We start from the raw sequence: 13,770 nt of genomic DNA on the forward strand, positions 1-13,770 counted from the left end.
GGGAAGCTCGATGTAGACCGTCGTGGTGCGGAGTGTCAGCTTCCATGCCTTAGAATAACCCGTAACTTAATTTTAGATCATTCTAACTATGTTTGGTGGGATAAATGAACGCTTGGATATCCAGTTCAGTATAGGAAAATGGCTTTATCATTGAGATGTTAGGTTTCATTGAGATGGTGGGGTCATTTTGCCTCGGAATCTACAGTCTTTTTTTATGAATATATTTAAGTGGACTCCACAAGGAGATCGAACCGGTGCTGATGAAGTGTATAAGGATATAGATATATTGTTTAGGGAATACCCGAATTCTTTCAATTCAAATATCCACAACTAGACTACTCTTATGGCATGTGGTGTCTTACTTCAATTCGTCCAAGTGAGAGGATTGGAAAATTTCCTGATCAGGGAAAGGATACTCCAATATCTCTCCTTCACCTCCATCCGCATCAAGATTAAGGTCATTCTGGTGGCAGCCTGGTAGCTCAATCCCGTTGAAGATATTTGTCATCCATGCCCAGCCTGGAAGCATACCGAAAATCAAGGCAGTGGTATGGTCTAGCCCCGCGTACGGAAGATACCTCACATTAGTGCCTGCCTCACAGAACTTCCGCACCAGAGCAGTTGTATCTTCAATTGTGGGTGCAATATCATCATTCGTGCCTTTGTAGATGTACAACGGAAACTTGGGGAATCCATGTCTTCCCATCACGCCGATTTCATCGAGAAGATCTTTGAACTCATATAGGAACTGGTCACCATTGTCGAAGAAGGATGAAATATTCATGTTACTGAGCGGCGGAGGGTCGCTTTCGTCCCCAGTCCGGGGAGTGCAGCGTTTCAGAGGACCGAGAAAGGCATCACGGTACTCAGGTAGAAGGTGGTCGAGCATGTAGGCCTTGAGGGCAGGAAATGCGTTCATTACCCCCAGCATGGCCCAGGCGTTTAACCCTGCGGCTGGTCCCCCGTTGACGGATAGATAGGTCTTTGTAATATTAGTAGGAGGACCGCCGATCACAGCCCCGGCGATTTTAAGTTCCGGTGAGTAGCTGGGATGGAATTCAGAAGCCCACTCTGTTGCGTAGCCGCCTCCAGAGTAGCCGAACATGATCGTTTTGGCCTCAGGGCTGAGGCCGGTGAGGTGTGCCGAGTTCAGTGCCGCACGGATGGAATCCAGAGTCTGGTAGGCGCTTTGCGGGCCCACGGTAAACGCGGCATTGGAGCCCTCGTAGTCCGGTATATTCACAATCGGACCCTGTTGTAAGTAGGGAAGCAAATAGCTTAGCTGATTCCGGTTCCAGGTAGCAGCGGTACCGTCCACACCAAACTGGATCCCGTATGAGGGAGAGCAATTGATATCAGGCGAGTCGTAGGCGATCTGGAAGGAGAGGAGCCGGTCGAACTTTGGGCGTTGAGGGACAACTATCGTCGTGACTGTGTGCGCTGGCTGCTCATGCACGTCCCGGGTGACATACAGCACTTGAAATGCCTTGGCTTTACTTGGGAAGCCAGGGAGCAGTGAGGCGATTGTCACGTTGCGGGAATTCAGAATGGTTCCGGGGGGCAATTGTGACCAAGAGTCATCGTCCGGGATGTAGAAAGGGTCCTCACTTGGCAGAAGAGGAACAGCCTCTGCAACAAGCACATAGAGGAGCCCGAGTACAAGAACAAGAGGAAAGTACGGCGTACAGCCCATAATGATACCTAGGTACAATTATGGAGTTTGGGCAAGAAGAAAGAGAAATTTTGATTGAATGATTAAGATACTAGGCCTCGAATAGGTGCTCATATCAGACAGCAAGTTAACGGCCAAATTTATAGTATTTGTAGAGGGGAGTCTTTCTTTGCTTCTTCAGGAATTCTACTGTATGTAGGGGGTAACTTCTGTTCGGCATGCTAACAACCAGACTCCGAGTGGATCTCGCAAATGGCAGGTTACATTCTCAGGCTCAGTGAAGAATGATTTCAAATATGACAGTCGCGCACAGTCGCGCTCGAAATCTCGTTCCATATTGGTTATATTTGAATTATTTCCAAACCCTATTTGCGGGAACCAAATCCTGAACCATTCTGACTATGGCTAGGCTCCTATCCAAGCGCATTAATTCTAGCCAACAGTAGTCGTAACTTTTTTAGCTTCCAGACTTAAGGTTCGAGCGTCAGAGTGAATGTATGAAGCTTTCAGCCGGATTAGGTTAAAGTAACTGAACTTTCCTTTCGTCGAGGTAAGACTCTCGAACTAGTATGTGATGGACGATGCAGGAGACGAGAATGATAAAGAATCAAATGAATTGATCTACAAATTGAGGGCACAGAAGTTTGAAGTCCTTAGGCAATACCTTTTTTGTTCTGGGTATGGTTCCCACCAGTACATATTTTTGCAAATTGTTTTGGTATGAAAAGTAGACTGTATTAAAGACAAACCGTATATAGCCAATTCCTATAAGGCGGTTGTGGTGGTGGTGAATTCATACCCTAGCCCTGAGAGTTTGGCGATATATGAGGCTTGTGTTAATTCCAAATGATGTCAATGATTGCTTTTTAATAGTGCAGCACTGCGCCTATCTCCTCTGCTTCAGGCATGGAAATTCAGCGTTTACTTGCTTGCATGCTTAGTGTCCAAACTCCTATCCTTTACAGTGAGCTGTGAGTAACTATAGTGGCTTGCAATGACAACTTCAATGCCACCCTGCAGTACTACAGACCATCGCATATGCTTGCATTGGCCAGTCAATATTATACCAGCGGATCCTATGCATCCTGCATATCTGAGTTTACATGTTCCTGTGGTCGGTTAAGCACCCTTGTTGGCAAGGCCATCCAATGCAGCAATTGCAAGAAGCAGGCCTGTCTTGGCACCGCTGAGCGGAAACTACTATTTGTCAGTGTGACAGGGATAGGTAAGGACGTATCGTACCTCCAGCCAGCCACATATATGGGCATTGGGATGGCCCAATTAGAATTCTCTCAGCACCTAAAAGGGAATCTAAAAATGCACACCAGCAAAGTATTGATGAACGGACATGTTGAGCGACAAGCCAAAAGCCTTGATTTTGGACGTCTTCTGGCTTCTGTTTACAGCAGGAGTGATATAGATGTACCCGGTAGTATAGAGAAGGGACAAGATGAGCTTGTCAAGTTAAAAATATGCAAACAGCTCTTCCTCTGCCATCTTTTCAGTAATGGCACTAAGGCAGTCACTAAGTTTTAAGATAGTCAGCTGCTCCTTGTATTTCCATCTTAGCTAGTAGATTTGTAATTTAGGCTTAGTTTATAATCCTGAGGGATAAAATTTGATTAGCTATAACTAAACCAGAATACCCTGATAGATGATGTCTCTAGCTTTTTACTAGGCAACCCACCCTTTATAGAACTGCGAAAAAAAAAAGAACTTTATACTTTCTATTTAACTTTGAGAGTAGAAAAGGCAGTATATTAAAAATTAAACCACCATATATAGCCCAGATATATATTAAACTCAGCAAGTCCGCCATGAATAATGATACTAGGATGCAATCATGTAATATAGACTTAGCCCTAAGATTCCATCTGCTGGTATGTGATTATGCTCTACTTATTATTTTTAAGGTTGAACATAGAATCATCGTGTATTAGCCTGTAATGGCCCTTGTGTAGACCAAGGTCGATGTCACGCTAACAGCAGCACTGAGAGTAGCTACAGCAGCAGACTTCCCTGTAGACATATTGGCTTGTTGTTCGGATAAGGCATGGAAAACCAGATACTTCATCCTCTTTGTTTGCCTATTTCGTATTCTTCAAGTCAGATCCATCAATATCCGGGATCGTTCCCTCCCAGTAAATCTCTTCGACACCCTTAAATGTTACGTAAAGTTATGCATTACCATTTTGCAAGTTGGCTGCGCGTCTTCCAGCCTGCCCAGCGACATACTCTGCCTTGAGACTAGAAGGGTTCAAGGCCTTTCTGACCATTATTTTTTGTAGATCTAGGCAATGCAGCTGGCATATGAGGCGTCCTCGATGTCTGGAGGAGTGTGTAGTTGTGCTTCCCAGACCGCAAAAGGCAGCCGGGTCATGCCGATATGGCAATTATGTTTTCACATTTGTTTAGCCGGACCACAGCCTGTACTACTCCGTACTTCGTTCTGTCGATCTACTAGCGCCATTGTAGCCTCCAAAAGTTTACAGGAGACTTACCCGAAAGGTAGCGTGCTTGGACTTAGCCTCTCGGACGGGTCCCCTCCCCATACACTCCCCTAATTTAATCGGATGCATATTGGTCAACCATTTACATATAGAATGTGAGGACTGGTGAGATTAATGCTGAAAATGACTGCTACTGAGGCTATATACAGTTGCACTTCCACACACCCTATCTTAATGGCAAGCGGCCATATTTCCACTACTGGTACCGGTCGGTGATTCTGAGAGAGTTGTTGGATTTGAAGAAGCCTCTTCGGAGCAAGGCAAAGTGAAAATTTTGGCGTAGGGCGAGCGATCCGGAAAATCGCTTGAATTTCGGTTTGTGTGCGCTGAGACGGTCTAGGATATTCGTTAGACAATGTCAACATTCAGCTCTTCGTTTCGAATGTCACTGTCATAGACAACTGACTGCGAGCTCCTGCTGGGGACTCAGGCCGTATGAAGAGTTCAAGTTCAACCAATCTAAGTGAGATAATGGAATAAACAGGGATTGTTTTCCCGTCATTCACCGACTCATTGAATGCCTCGGGCATCCTTATACATAATTAGTTCTTGGCCCTATGGGCCGTTGTGCACCATGTTGGCGGACGGGTTTAGGGGGACTCATACGCCGGTTCTGAGGCAGTGACATATTTCTCCTGCCTATCGCTGTCATGCTAAGAGCTCCAGATGTGTGGAACAAGTAGACTAGGGCATGTTGTGATTGGCTCTTTCGTGAGATCGTTAGGAGCCGTCCACGCTCGAATATTTCCCAAAACCGCCAAGTGCCCTCTTGATACATGCCCACAAAAAGCTTGGCGTCGGGAAAGTCGTAGCATTCTATGCATAGAGGGATTTCGTCTCCATTGGACGGGCCGGCAATGCACTAAATCAGGCAATAACTGAACGCGCCGTCAGGATATGGTTAGTAGCTCATGACTCTGGTGACATCGCCGTACTTACCCCAAGATCGTTGCCTAAGCCTCGGTGTCCTAAAACAGTATCTATTGGGCGCGCCTCAGAGGAGACGCAAGGTTGGTTCCTGGAGGTGAAAGGCCCTCACATGCATACCCATGTGTGCTTTGCAGAAGTATAAAGTGACCGGCAGTGTCAGGGACATTATTTCACAGCTACCAGCTTTTTTCTTTCCAAGAATTTCCTACTTTTCATCAATCGTCAGTTTCCACTCTCGAATCATGCGCTTCCTTCAACTACTCTCCGTCTCGCTTGCCGCTGGCGTGCTGCCAGTGAGAGCTTCGAGCTGCCCTCCGTTCCCTTCTTCGATGGTCGAATTCTCTTCTGAATTCAAACAGCCAGATCCTCCTATGGTAAAGGCTGAATATGAGACCAACTTTATCCAACACAAGTGGTAGGCGACAAATACTGATGCCCGCCCTACTTCTGTCGTCAAATTAACAGAGCAACAGGAACCAAAACCTGTCGCACATCACGACTGGTTTCATCAATAACTCGCCATCCCAGAATTTCGTTCGGGTCGATGAAGCCTTCGAGGGTGGTCTGGCCTCGTCCTTCTTCAATTACACCAACACTACCAAGGAAGGTTTGGTGGACAACACTTTGACCACCTTTGGTCACGAATCCAATGAGCCAACTATATGGAGGGGATACGTCAACTCGAACTTCCCTTTGTTCCCTGAAGACATACTAGTCCAAAGTGGTGCTGTTTTCAGCGGACTGGTCCGGCGACAGTTCAACAAGGACCTTGTGGCAGCTGTAAGTAACACTTTCCGAGTTCAACTTAATGTTAGGCACAGTACTGAAGCTAAAATATATCTCCTCAGTGGAATATTATGTACCAGGGAGCTATTCCTGTCACAGTCTACATGAGCAACTGCAATGTCATGGTCGGGTACGACTATTTTTCTTCTGGATTACGTACCAGAGTCATCACTGAATACTTCAACATCCAAGCCTAAGCTGCTTCTACATCATGGGATCATGGTTGAGCCATACACGGCCAAACCGCTGGGGTGGAGTCTCTCTATCATTGATGTAGTCAAACGGAGTGCATTACACCAACTGCCCGGGGGGTCACAACGTTTGATCGACGACCAAAAACCAAACTACTATGTATGCTCATATCGTGACAATCAATTGATTGCAAATCTCGCCTTCTCAATGATATAACAATAAAAATTAGTTAGTTAGTCTCAATCGTGACAAAGAACAACTCTCAATCGTCAAGTCTGATAGAACAAATTTCATTTTATTCAAGAACTATCTTGTCTTGGACAGAAAGGTGTCGTCAACCTACCCGCCGTCCTCTCGTTGAGTATTGCAAATTGATTTCTATCAGTCACGATGAGTTTTCTTGCTACCTCTTAGGACTAATTCTCATTCAAGCCTCCCATCTTCTCGGCCGTCTACCCGCCGTGGGTTCCGCCCACTTTCGTTGGCAGACCTCCAGGACTTTGATCGTGTGTAGATTTGAGCGGCAGCCTGTATCCCGATGACTACAACTCTCGGGGACCCAAGATGCCATGCGATCCGCCATATGCCCCTACGCTAGGATACTATCGAAGCCTTTGTGCTGCACGATGGAATTGTAGACCTGCAATTCTAAAGGATTAAAGGATTAAGCCCACCCTGCCCTCTCAGGCTCGTGGTAACTTATACTGATATTTGATTCGGTTTAATCAATTTCCCCATTTTCTATTGCCTACCAAAACTCCTGCAAATCGACTTCGATTCTATCTGAAACGATGAAGCCTTTTTGCCGTATCTTGCGAATAGTGATCAATACTTTCTCCTGTGCGTGAGCCTCACGAGCGTGGGCTCCGGCCATTCGCAGAGGGAATAACAAGAGAACTCCCGGGGTATATGTATCCGAGAGAAGACTTTCAGACAGATCCAAAATTGCGGCGACATGTTTGTCGACTTCACTTTGGTTAAGATGAGGAATTGTCCGTGTTATCCAGCATGAATAAAAAGTAAAATTCCTGCAATGATATAAAAGAAGAGCGTGGTAAACGGTGACGGCCGATTGGGTAAAAGGCTCTACCGGCAACCTTTCCAAACGACTTCCTTCTTGCCAACTGAGAAGACTTTGCTTAATCTCGAGACCTTCTAGGGCAAGAGCGTCCAACCTGGGATCAAAGGGTCTCAATTCTGGAGGAATACTCTCAATTGTGTCAAAGAGCCTAAAAAGTTTAGCTGCATCCGCCAATCAAGTTAGTAAAATTGACTTGCCTTTTAGCAAATGTCGAAGTTTGCATCATGAGCATGAGGATTTCCTTCATAGAATCTGGCCAGCTTTCTCGCGTCGAACTCCACTGCCATCTGTCTGGAGGAAGCGTAATATTGTCACCATAAAGAATGGCTCTGTTGGCCTCAAGGATCCAAAATGCATCAATCAAGCTCTTCGTGGGTAATGAATGCGGATTTGCAGGTTCCAAAAGGAGAAGCATTTTGGAAGTACCGAAAACCAAGTGGTTTGCGAATGAATTGCCGGATTTTTCAGCCATCAGCTGTCTGGGTGGTTAGTGGAATTTTGCGATTTTATAAATATAATCATACCTCAAAAAGACCATGGAGAAATGTGCTCCAAAGCACGTCATCTCTAAACACTGGATTTGCTGTCGAGATTGCCGAATGCAAAACTTGCAGTGATCTACCGCAAGCCCGGAACGCAATATGCTGAGGAGACTCAAGCGCGCCAAATGATCTGATAGAGCCCTTCCTACTGGCGTCCAAAGCCCCGATTGCGATAGCAATGTGCGAAAGCAGAGGGTATCTGCCAATGATACTGACTATGTCTGCATTTGTGGCAGCAAAGCCTTTGCTAAAGTGGCATCGCTGAAGGAAGGATGCGAAATGATCTAGATATATAGCATCATCATGCTTCTGCACGTGCATGGGAATTGTACAAGAGAACACATGTCCCAAAGCATTGACGAATTTCACTCCTGTCTGCTCTAGCCGCTGCGGCGCACAGATTTTCTTTGTTTGGACGCATCTTTCGCAGGGGTGCCCCCCATCACACTGTTCACTGTGTAAGTTCGAGTGCTCTCATTGAAACAAAGTGCTGGTTGCTCCAACCTTTACCCGTCGGTTCGCACATGGCTGACAGCGCGTTGTGTTTTTGCGTTTGTCCAGAGGCCCGATCGTACGTCTACTGATTCTGCTTGGTCGTACACACAGCTCCGCTGTCATGATTCAATTTGTCATCAAACATAAAACTGTGTAACACGGTCTGAATATCTCTGCTTCGGGCTTGCTGGCACTGTACAATGATCCTCGAAATTGGTCTGACGGTCTGACCTTCGGACACGATTGTTTTCAAGCCCCACTGCCAAGAACTTAGTTTGAATTTATATTGAACCCACCACTTTGAATCAGGGCGGCTGTAACTTTCTTAACACGAAACATGAAATGTAACCATCTCTGGCTCCTCTAGTCACTAACTTTGAGAGCTGGCGCTGTTGTGGCCGAACAGGTCTATAGACTTATACTTGCCTAGTATACCGACCAGGTATACAATCACATTGCTATGATGGTCCAAACAGGATCAGGGACAGTTTGAAGATAACACAAGAACAATAGTAGTAGAGATAGAAGCAAGGCCTACTGAGTACATATACAATAGTGAGAGAGTAACTGATGAATCAGACTAGTGAACTTATGGTTAAGTAAGATATTAATATTAAACGCAAGGAACTAAACTAAGAGTGTAGAATACAATAATAGTAAAGTGTCCTTATATATCCATCGTTCCTCCGGCTGATAGATATGTTAATATATCTTTAATATAGAAGTGGTATATTGTATACTTCAATCAGGTTGTCTTAGCATAACATTCATATACCATCATGTCACGTGTTATTGTGGTTTTAGTGATTGTCCACTTATCAGCTATAAACAGAATTTCTGCGAAAACCCATTCAGAATAGGTATTATTCTGAAACGCTCAGGGGATCGCTCCGGGGTTTGATTGGTGAGTAACGATTCCATTTGTTTCTGCCGGTCACATCCGCCCTGGCTAGTGCAGCTGTGTTGTGGCGAGCGTACTTATATTGTGGTCAGGACACCAGCCATCATGGCCTAGAGGTCTACATTTAGCCCGATCTGAGATTGGCTGCCAATAGCTGAGAATTGTGCAACTTCAACGGCTAAAATGCTGCTTGGTAATATAGGTGTAGATTCACTCGAAATGGATGAATGCAATCTTCTTTTAGTGTATGATGTCATTACCCAGCTTCAGATCGCCCTTGTCAGAGGTTTTACAGGTAGTGACCGATAGGATTTGTTCAATCGATGACGTTTCAATGTCTGGGGAGACATATCTCTACCCATAAATTCAGGAGTAATGGCATTTAGGTGTTGGTGAACGCCAATATATTCGGGTCCTGACAAAGTCAAGCTAGGTCATCAGCCTACTCATCGTGTCCAAAGAAATTCCTGAATATTTTGTATTCTGCAGAAGGACTTCAACACTTCAGCTGCTCTCCAGTACTTGCCGGAGAGACCCAATATGAAATCGCTTTCAGAAAAAACGGTTGCGCTCTTGTTTGTTTCCGCAAGGATTCTGCAGTGGTCAAGTGCAGCGATCGTGATGGGCATCTCGTCCTACTTCATTGCAAAAGGACCACGCGATCAGCATGCCCTTTATTGGGAAATACTTGTTGGGTCAACCCACGGAATGACTTTTGATTAGGATGTATACTGATTTTGCAGTCGGTCATATCTGTGGTGGTGTTTTTCCTTGCGAGTATCTTGTCCTATCTCTTGTTTCGAAATATGAAACAATATTCGTGGGCATACTATGTGATTTTCGCAGTTGATTTTGCGTTTTCTTACTTGTATGTCATCTCCAAATTGCACATTGCTATGAATATTCAATCTGCATACTAACCATCTTAATAGGTGGTTAACAACATTCATTTTCGCAGCGCAGGACTATAACTTACACAACTGCAGAATAAGTTCACCCATAGGAGTTCCCTGCGCTATAAAAAGGGCGAATGAGTCGTTCATGTTTATAACATTGTAAGCATTATCCGTCCAAAGCATCGTTCACCCTGACTTACGCATTTATAGCATCTCTACACTAGCTCTCTCTCTCTTTGAAGGAAGCCCCTTATCTCCATTTTCTTCATATTCCTTTGACGACACAGAGGAAGAAGAAAGGCACAATGTTCCTTCTATTCCTGCGTCTGAGGCCCGTGGAGTAAACAGTGGAATTGATAACGTATAGATCAACACACTGCAGTTTGATTTGCTGTTTGATGCCTAGTCTTTATTTTACTTGTGAGTCGATCTGGATTATTCTGTCTCATCAACGAGGCCTGGGGAGGTCCTAAGGATGGGGTTACAGCCAATGTTTTTCGCCGGTTGTGTGGCCCTTCTTTTGGGGGGGGACACGAGCTCGCCTGGTGCGGTTACTCAAAATCTCTTGTCCTGAAAGGGCGAACTACTTTTTTAAGCAGGTGAACAGCTAGTCTCACCGTCTTAATGGTAAACTGAGTTTTCTAGATATTATTAATCTTATACCTTAAAAGGGTGGTAGGATGGAGATCACCCATACTCTGCAGGCTCGTATATGTAGATCGTTAACTCGGAAAAAAAAGTTTCTAAGACTAAATTTGTATAAGCGCAGTTTCATGGCACGTAGAGATAAATGAGATTATTCACTGTGTAATTTTGATGAGTATATCCTATGTTCTGTACAAAAGAAAAATTACAGTGGCCCTCATTTATGAGATGATGGCTCTATAAACTATTCAGATTAAGGTCTTGGCAGCGGGTCAGAAAAATAATCATCAATGTTTGTTGGTCAAGGCGATTTCGAGAATCAGTGTACACCCCTCGAGACTTGTGAGTGTTCAATGGATTTGATGTGGTTTAGGCGGGATGTTTTTAGACTAGTCTATTTAGGCACCAGCGATCTGACCTTGATTCGGATCTCAAGACGCACTATCATTCTAAGCTTCCGATGTGGGACGCTTGCCCTAAATGTTCACGTTTACGGAGTGTATCCCAGTTAAGGTGGTGACTGCAGAGCAGTGGGAACTGATTCCAACCTCCAGTATATTTGAATCACTGCATCACTATTCAACTATTTCTTTGAGCATAGCCAATCACCACTGGCACTGGTTGCGTCCTATCTACCTAGGTAAACTGCACCCCAAGATCAATATACCAGAACCCAGTGACCGCAGTCGCCGGCGGGGTAAAGCTTGTAATCGCCCCTTCCTTTACCACCTGCTGCCCATCCGGCGCCGTCAGCCTCATCGCAACAGGCACAGTAATGGGTCCCTGGCCCTGCGGGAGGACCCAAGAGCCATACCGCTCTTGCGGCCGACTACTCGTGTAATTCGGATCGTGCTCGAGTGCAACCCAGGGCCCAGAGCCACCAGACTGTACCTCGATACTAATTACAGACCCCGGGCCGTTGGTATTCACCGCGCTCAGCGCGAAATAGTACGGCCCAGCTCCGTCATGAAGCCAGATGTAGATATTCCCTGGCTTGGGACAGGGCACTCGCCGGTAACGGATGGGAATCACGCCGTCGGTGAGACTGCCGTTTCCTTGGAGACGGCCCATAGCGATATCGGAGAGATCCATGTGATGGGACCCTTCCGGCAAAGGACAGCCGTACTTGAAGTCAATTTCGCCGCAGTGGTCGGCGCCGCTTCCGCCTGGTTTTGTGAGATTTCTGTGTCATATTGAGGGAAGAGGTCCACTTACAGCACCATTTTGAATTTGCGTCGCAGGGGCAGCTGTCTACTACCTCGAGGACGATGGGATCGGTATATCCGCTCTCACCAACGGCGTAGTCCGTCCCGTCGGCCTTGGTACGGATGAGCTCGAAACACTCGCCGCAGGAGAGGTAGTTGTCGGGATTTCCGGATGCAGCCAGGGATGGCCAGAACTATTTACTTAGCAGTTATCACTTCAGAGTTTGTGCGTACTCACCTGAGTGTAGTAGTCTCCGTTCGGAGCGGCAAAGTTCCCGCGGAGCGTGACGTTACCGGGGTCTTTGCAGAGCAGCGGATACGCGGTGCAGAACGCGTCGCAGGTAGTGCCCAGCATGGGGTCTGTCCAGCTTGCTGTGACGCTGTTCTTGGTGCAGAGGCCGTACAAGCCGAAACCGCAGGCTCCGCCGCTGGTCAGACCAAAGTGTGTTGAGCGCTGTTGTTGTCAATATGGATTTGAGGGATGATGCAGTATGCTCACGCTGTAATGCCAGGCCTCGTTGGAGGTAACGGTAAGTTGCTCTCCCCCTGTGGTTGTATCAGCCATGCTCACAGGTCGAAGAAGGACACATACACATTGTCCCGGACTTGCACATGGAGGAATCAGGACTGCCGCAGCCGCCGGTACAGCTGCTCGTGCAGGACTCGGATTCATTATTCGAGAGACAGTAGTATGGGCAGCAAACGTTATCAACGAGAGCCCACGATCCACAAGAGCTGGCATTGGCCGCTGGATAAGGGTTCTGTGTAGCTGTAGGACTGGGAAGAACAGTGGTCGTTGTATAGCCTGAAGTGTTGACAGACGATGAACCAGAGCCAGAAGAAGTCCCAGTGGCAGTTGAAGTCTACTCTGCGTTATGGCTAGTACGGAGAGATCGATGGTGATACACTCACCACTGTGGCTGGCGTGCACTGGTAGTAGTACGAATTGATCTCGGCGCAGGTATTCCCACTTTGACAGCAGGTAGACCCGGTGTAAGAAATGCCACCGCATTGACCCCTGATTCTTAGTCGAATGCAAACTCTGACCAGAGGAAGACTCACCAAGCCGTGACGCAGCTGCTCTGCGCGGCAGCCACCGCAAGCCGGGCTAGAAATATACCAACGAGAAGCATCATTCCGTCAAAGCTTGATCCACCGGGTGGAAGCCTTGCCTTTGGAAGAAATTTGTCTTATATTTATATCCTAGTTACCTTCCTTATGAAGCACGGAGAGGCATATCTACCCCGCAAATCCCATGTCTGCAGCATTCAGCCAAGTAAGACCAGCATAAGCCGAAACGGCAAAACTGCACACTCTAATCTATTTAAACCTTGCATAAAGGTTAGGATGCGGGAGATCCCTCCCGATTGGATACGGCCAAATTACCTTATTTAGCCGGATTTGCGCCCTGAGGAATTTGCGTAAATCACGCTCGAGGGATTAAGGGATCGGACCGTGATTCCGTGTCAGGCTGCACATGACACATTACGGGGAAAAGACGGACATGTTGGGCTATCTCAACAACTTAGGCTATGATATTTTGAGTCAAATGACTTACCTACTTCCGGGTCAATGGAGCTTCTCCTCCTAGGTTTGATGATTGTGGTTTCCGCTCTTCAGGAGTGGAGGCTATGGGAGCAGGAAAGCTCCGTGAAGAGTCTACAGCGACTGAGCCCGCAAGTGTAAGGGACTGTCAGTCCCAGACTTCATACAGTCCTTCAAGAATCGGCTGTGGACTAAGTTATGCCAAACCTACCCAAGGTGGCAGCAGTTACATCGATCAGGCAACAGTTGTAGCTACGAATTAGAGCAGAAGAGTAAAGACGGAAGGTATGATTGTTCGAACGATAGTAAATCGTGTAAGCACTTCCAGACATTAATATATATATCGATGATTCATGTCAGACAACGAGCC

At 46.4% G+C, this 13,770-nt stretch overlaps 3 protein-coding genes across 3 annotated transcripts; 1 reads left to right on the forward strand and 2 right to left on the reverse strand.

Annotated features, from left to right (window-relative positions):
* Positions 1–358: 358 nt before the first annotated feature.
* Asppvi_009041 (putative lipase) lies at positions 359–1,693 on the reverse strand (the record flags this gene model as incomplete). Its single annotated transcript, XM_043304902.1, has 1 exon — positions 359–1,693. The coding sequence occupies one exon, from the start codon at positions 1,691–1,693 to the stop codon at positions 359–361; it is 1,335 nt and encodes a 444-aa protein (XP_043160837.1).
* A 3,661-nt stretch (positions 1,694–5,354) lies between these two features.
* Asppvi_009042 (uncharacterized protein) lies at positions 5,355–6,095 on the forward strand (the record flags this gene model as incomplete). The annotated part of the gene is made up of 3 exons (XM_043304903.1): positions 5,355–5,527; positions 5,586–5,892; positions 5,961–6,095. 3 exons carry the CDS (start codon positions 5,355–5,357, stop codon positions 6,093–6,095), a joined length of 615 nt encoding a protein of 204 aa, XP_043160838.1.
* A 5,191-nt stretch (positions 6,096–11,286) lies between these two features.
* On the reverse strand, positions 11,287–12,991 carry swo1 (putative swollenin; the record flags this gene model as incomplete). Its single annotated transcript, XM_043304904.1, has 7 exons — positions 11,287–11,816; positions 11,866–12,049; positions 12,094–12,309; positions 12,355–12,401; positions 12,448–12,718; positions 12,768–12,873; positions 12,918–12,991. The coding sequence occupies 7 exons, from the start codon at positions 12,989–12,991 to the stop codon at positions 11,287–11,289; spliced, it is 1,428 nt and encodes a 475-aa protein (XP_043160839.1).
* Positions 12,992–13,770: the final 779 nt, after the last annotated feature.

This window comes from Aspergillus pseudoviridinutans (assembly GCF_018340605.1).
Source record: "Aspergillus pseudoviridinutans IFM 55266 DNA, scaffold_6, whole genome shotgun sequence".
Classification (NCBI taxonomy): domain Eukaryota; kingdom Fungi; phylum Ascomycota; class Eurotiomycetes; order Eurotiales; family Aspergillaceae; genus Aspergillus; species Aspergillus pseudoviridinutans.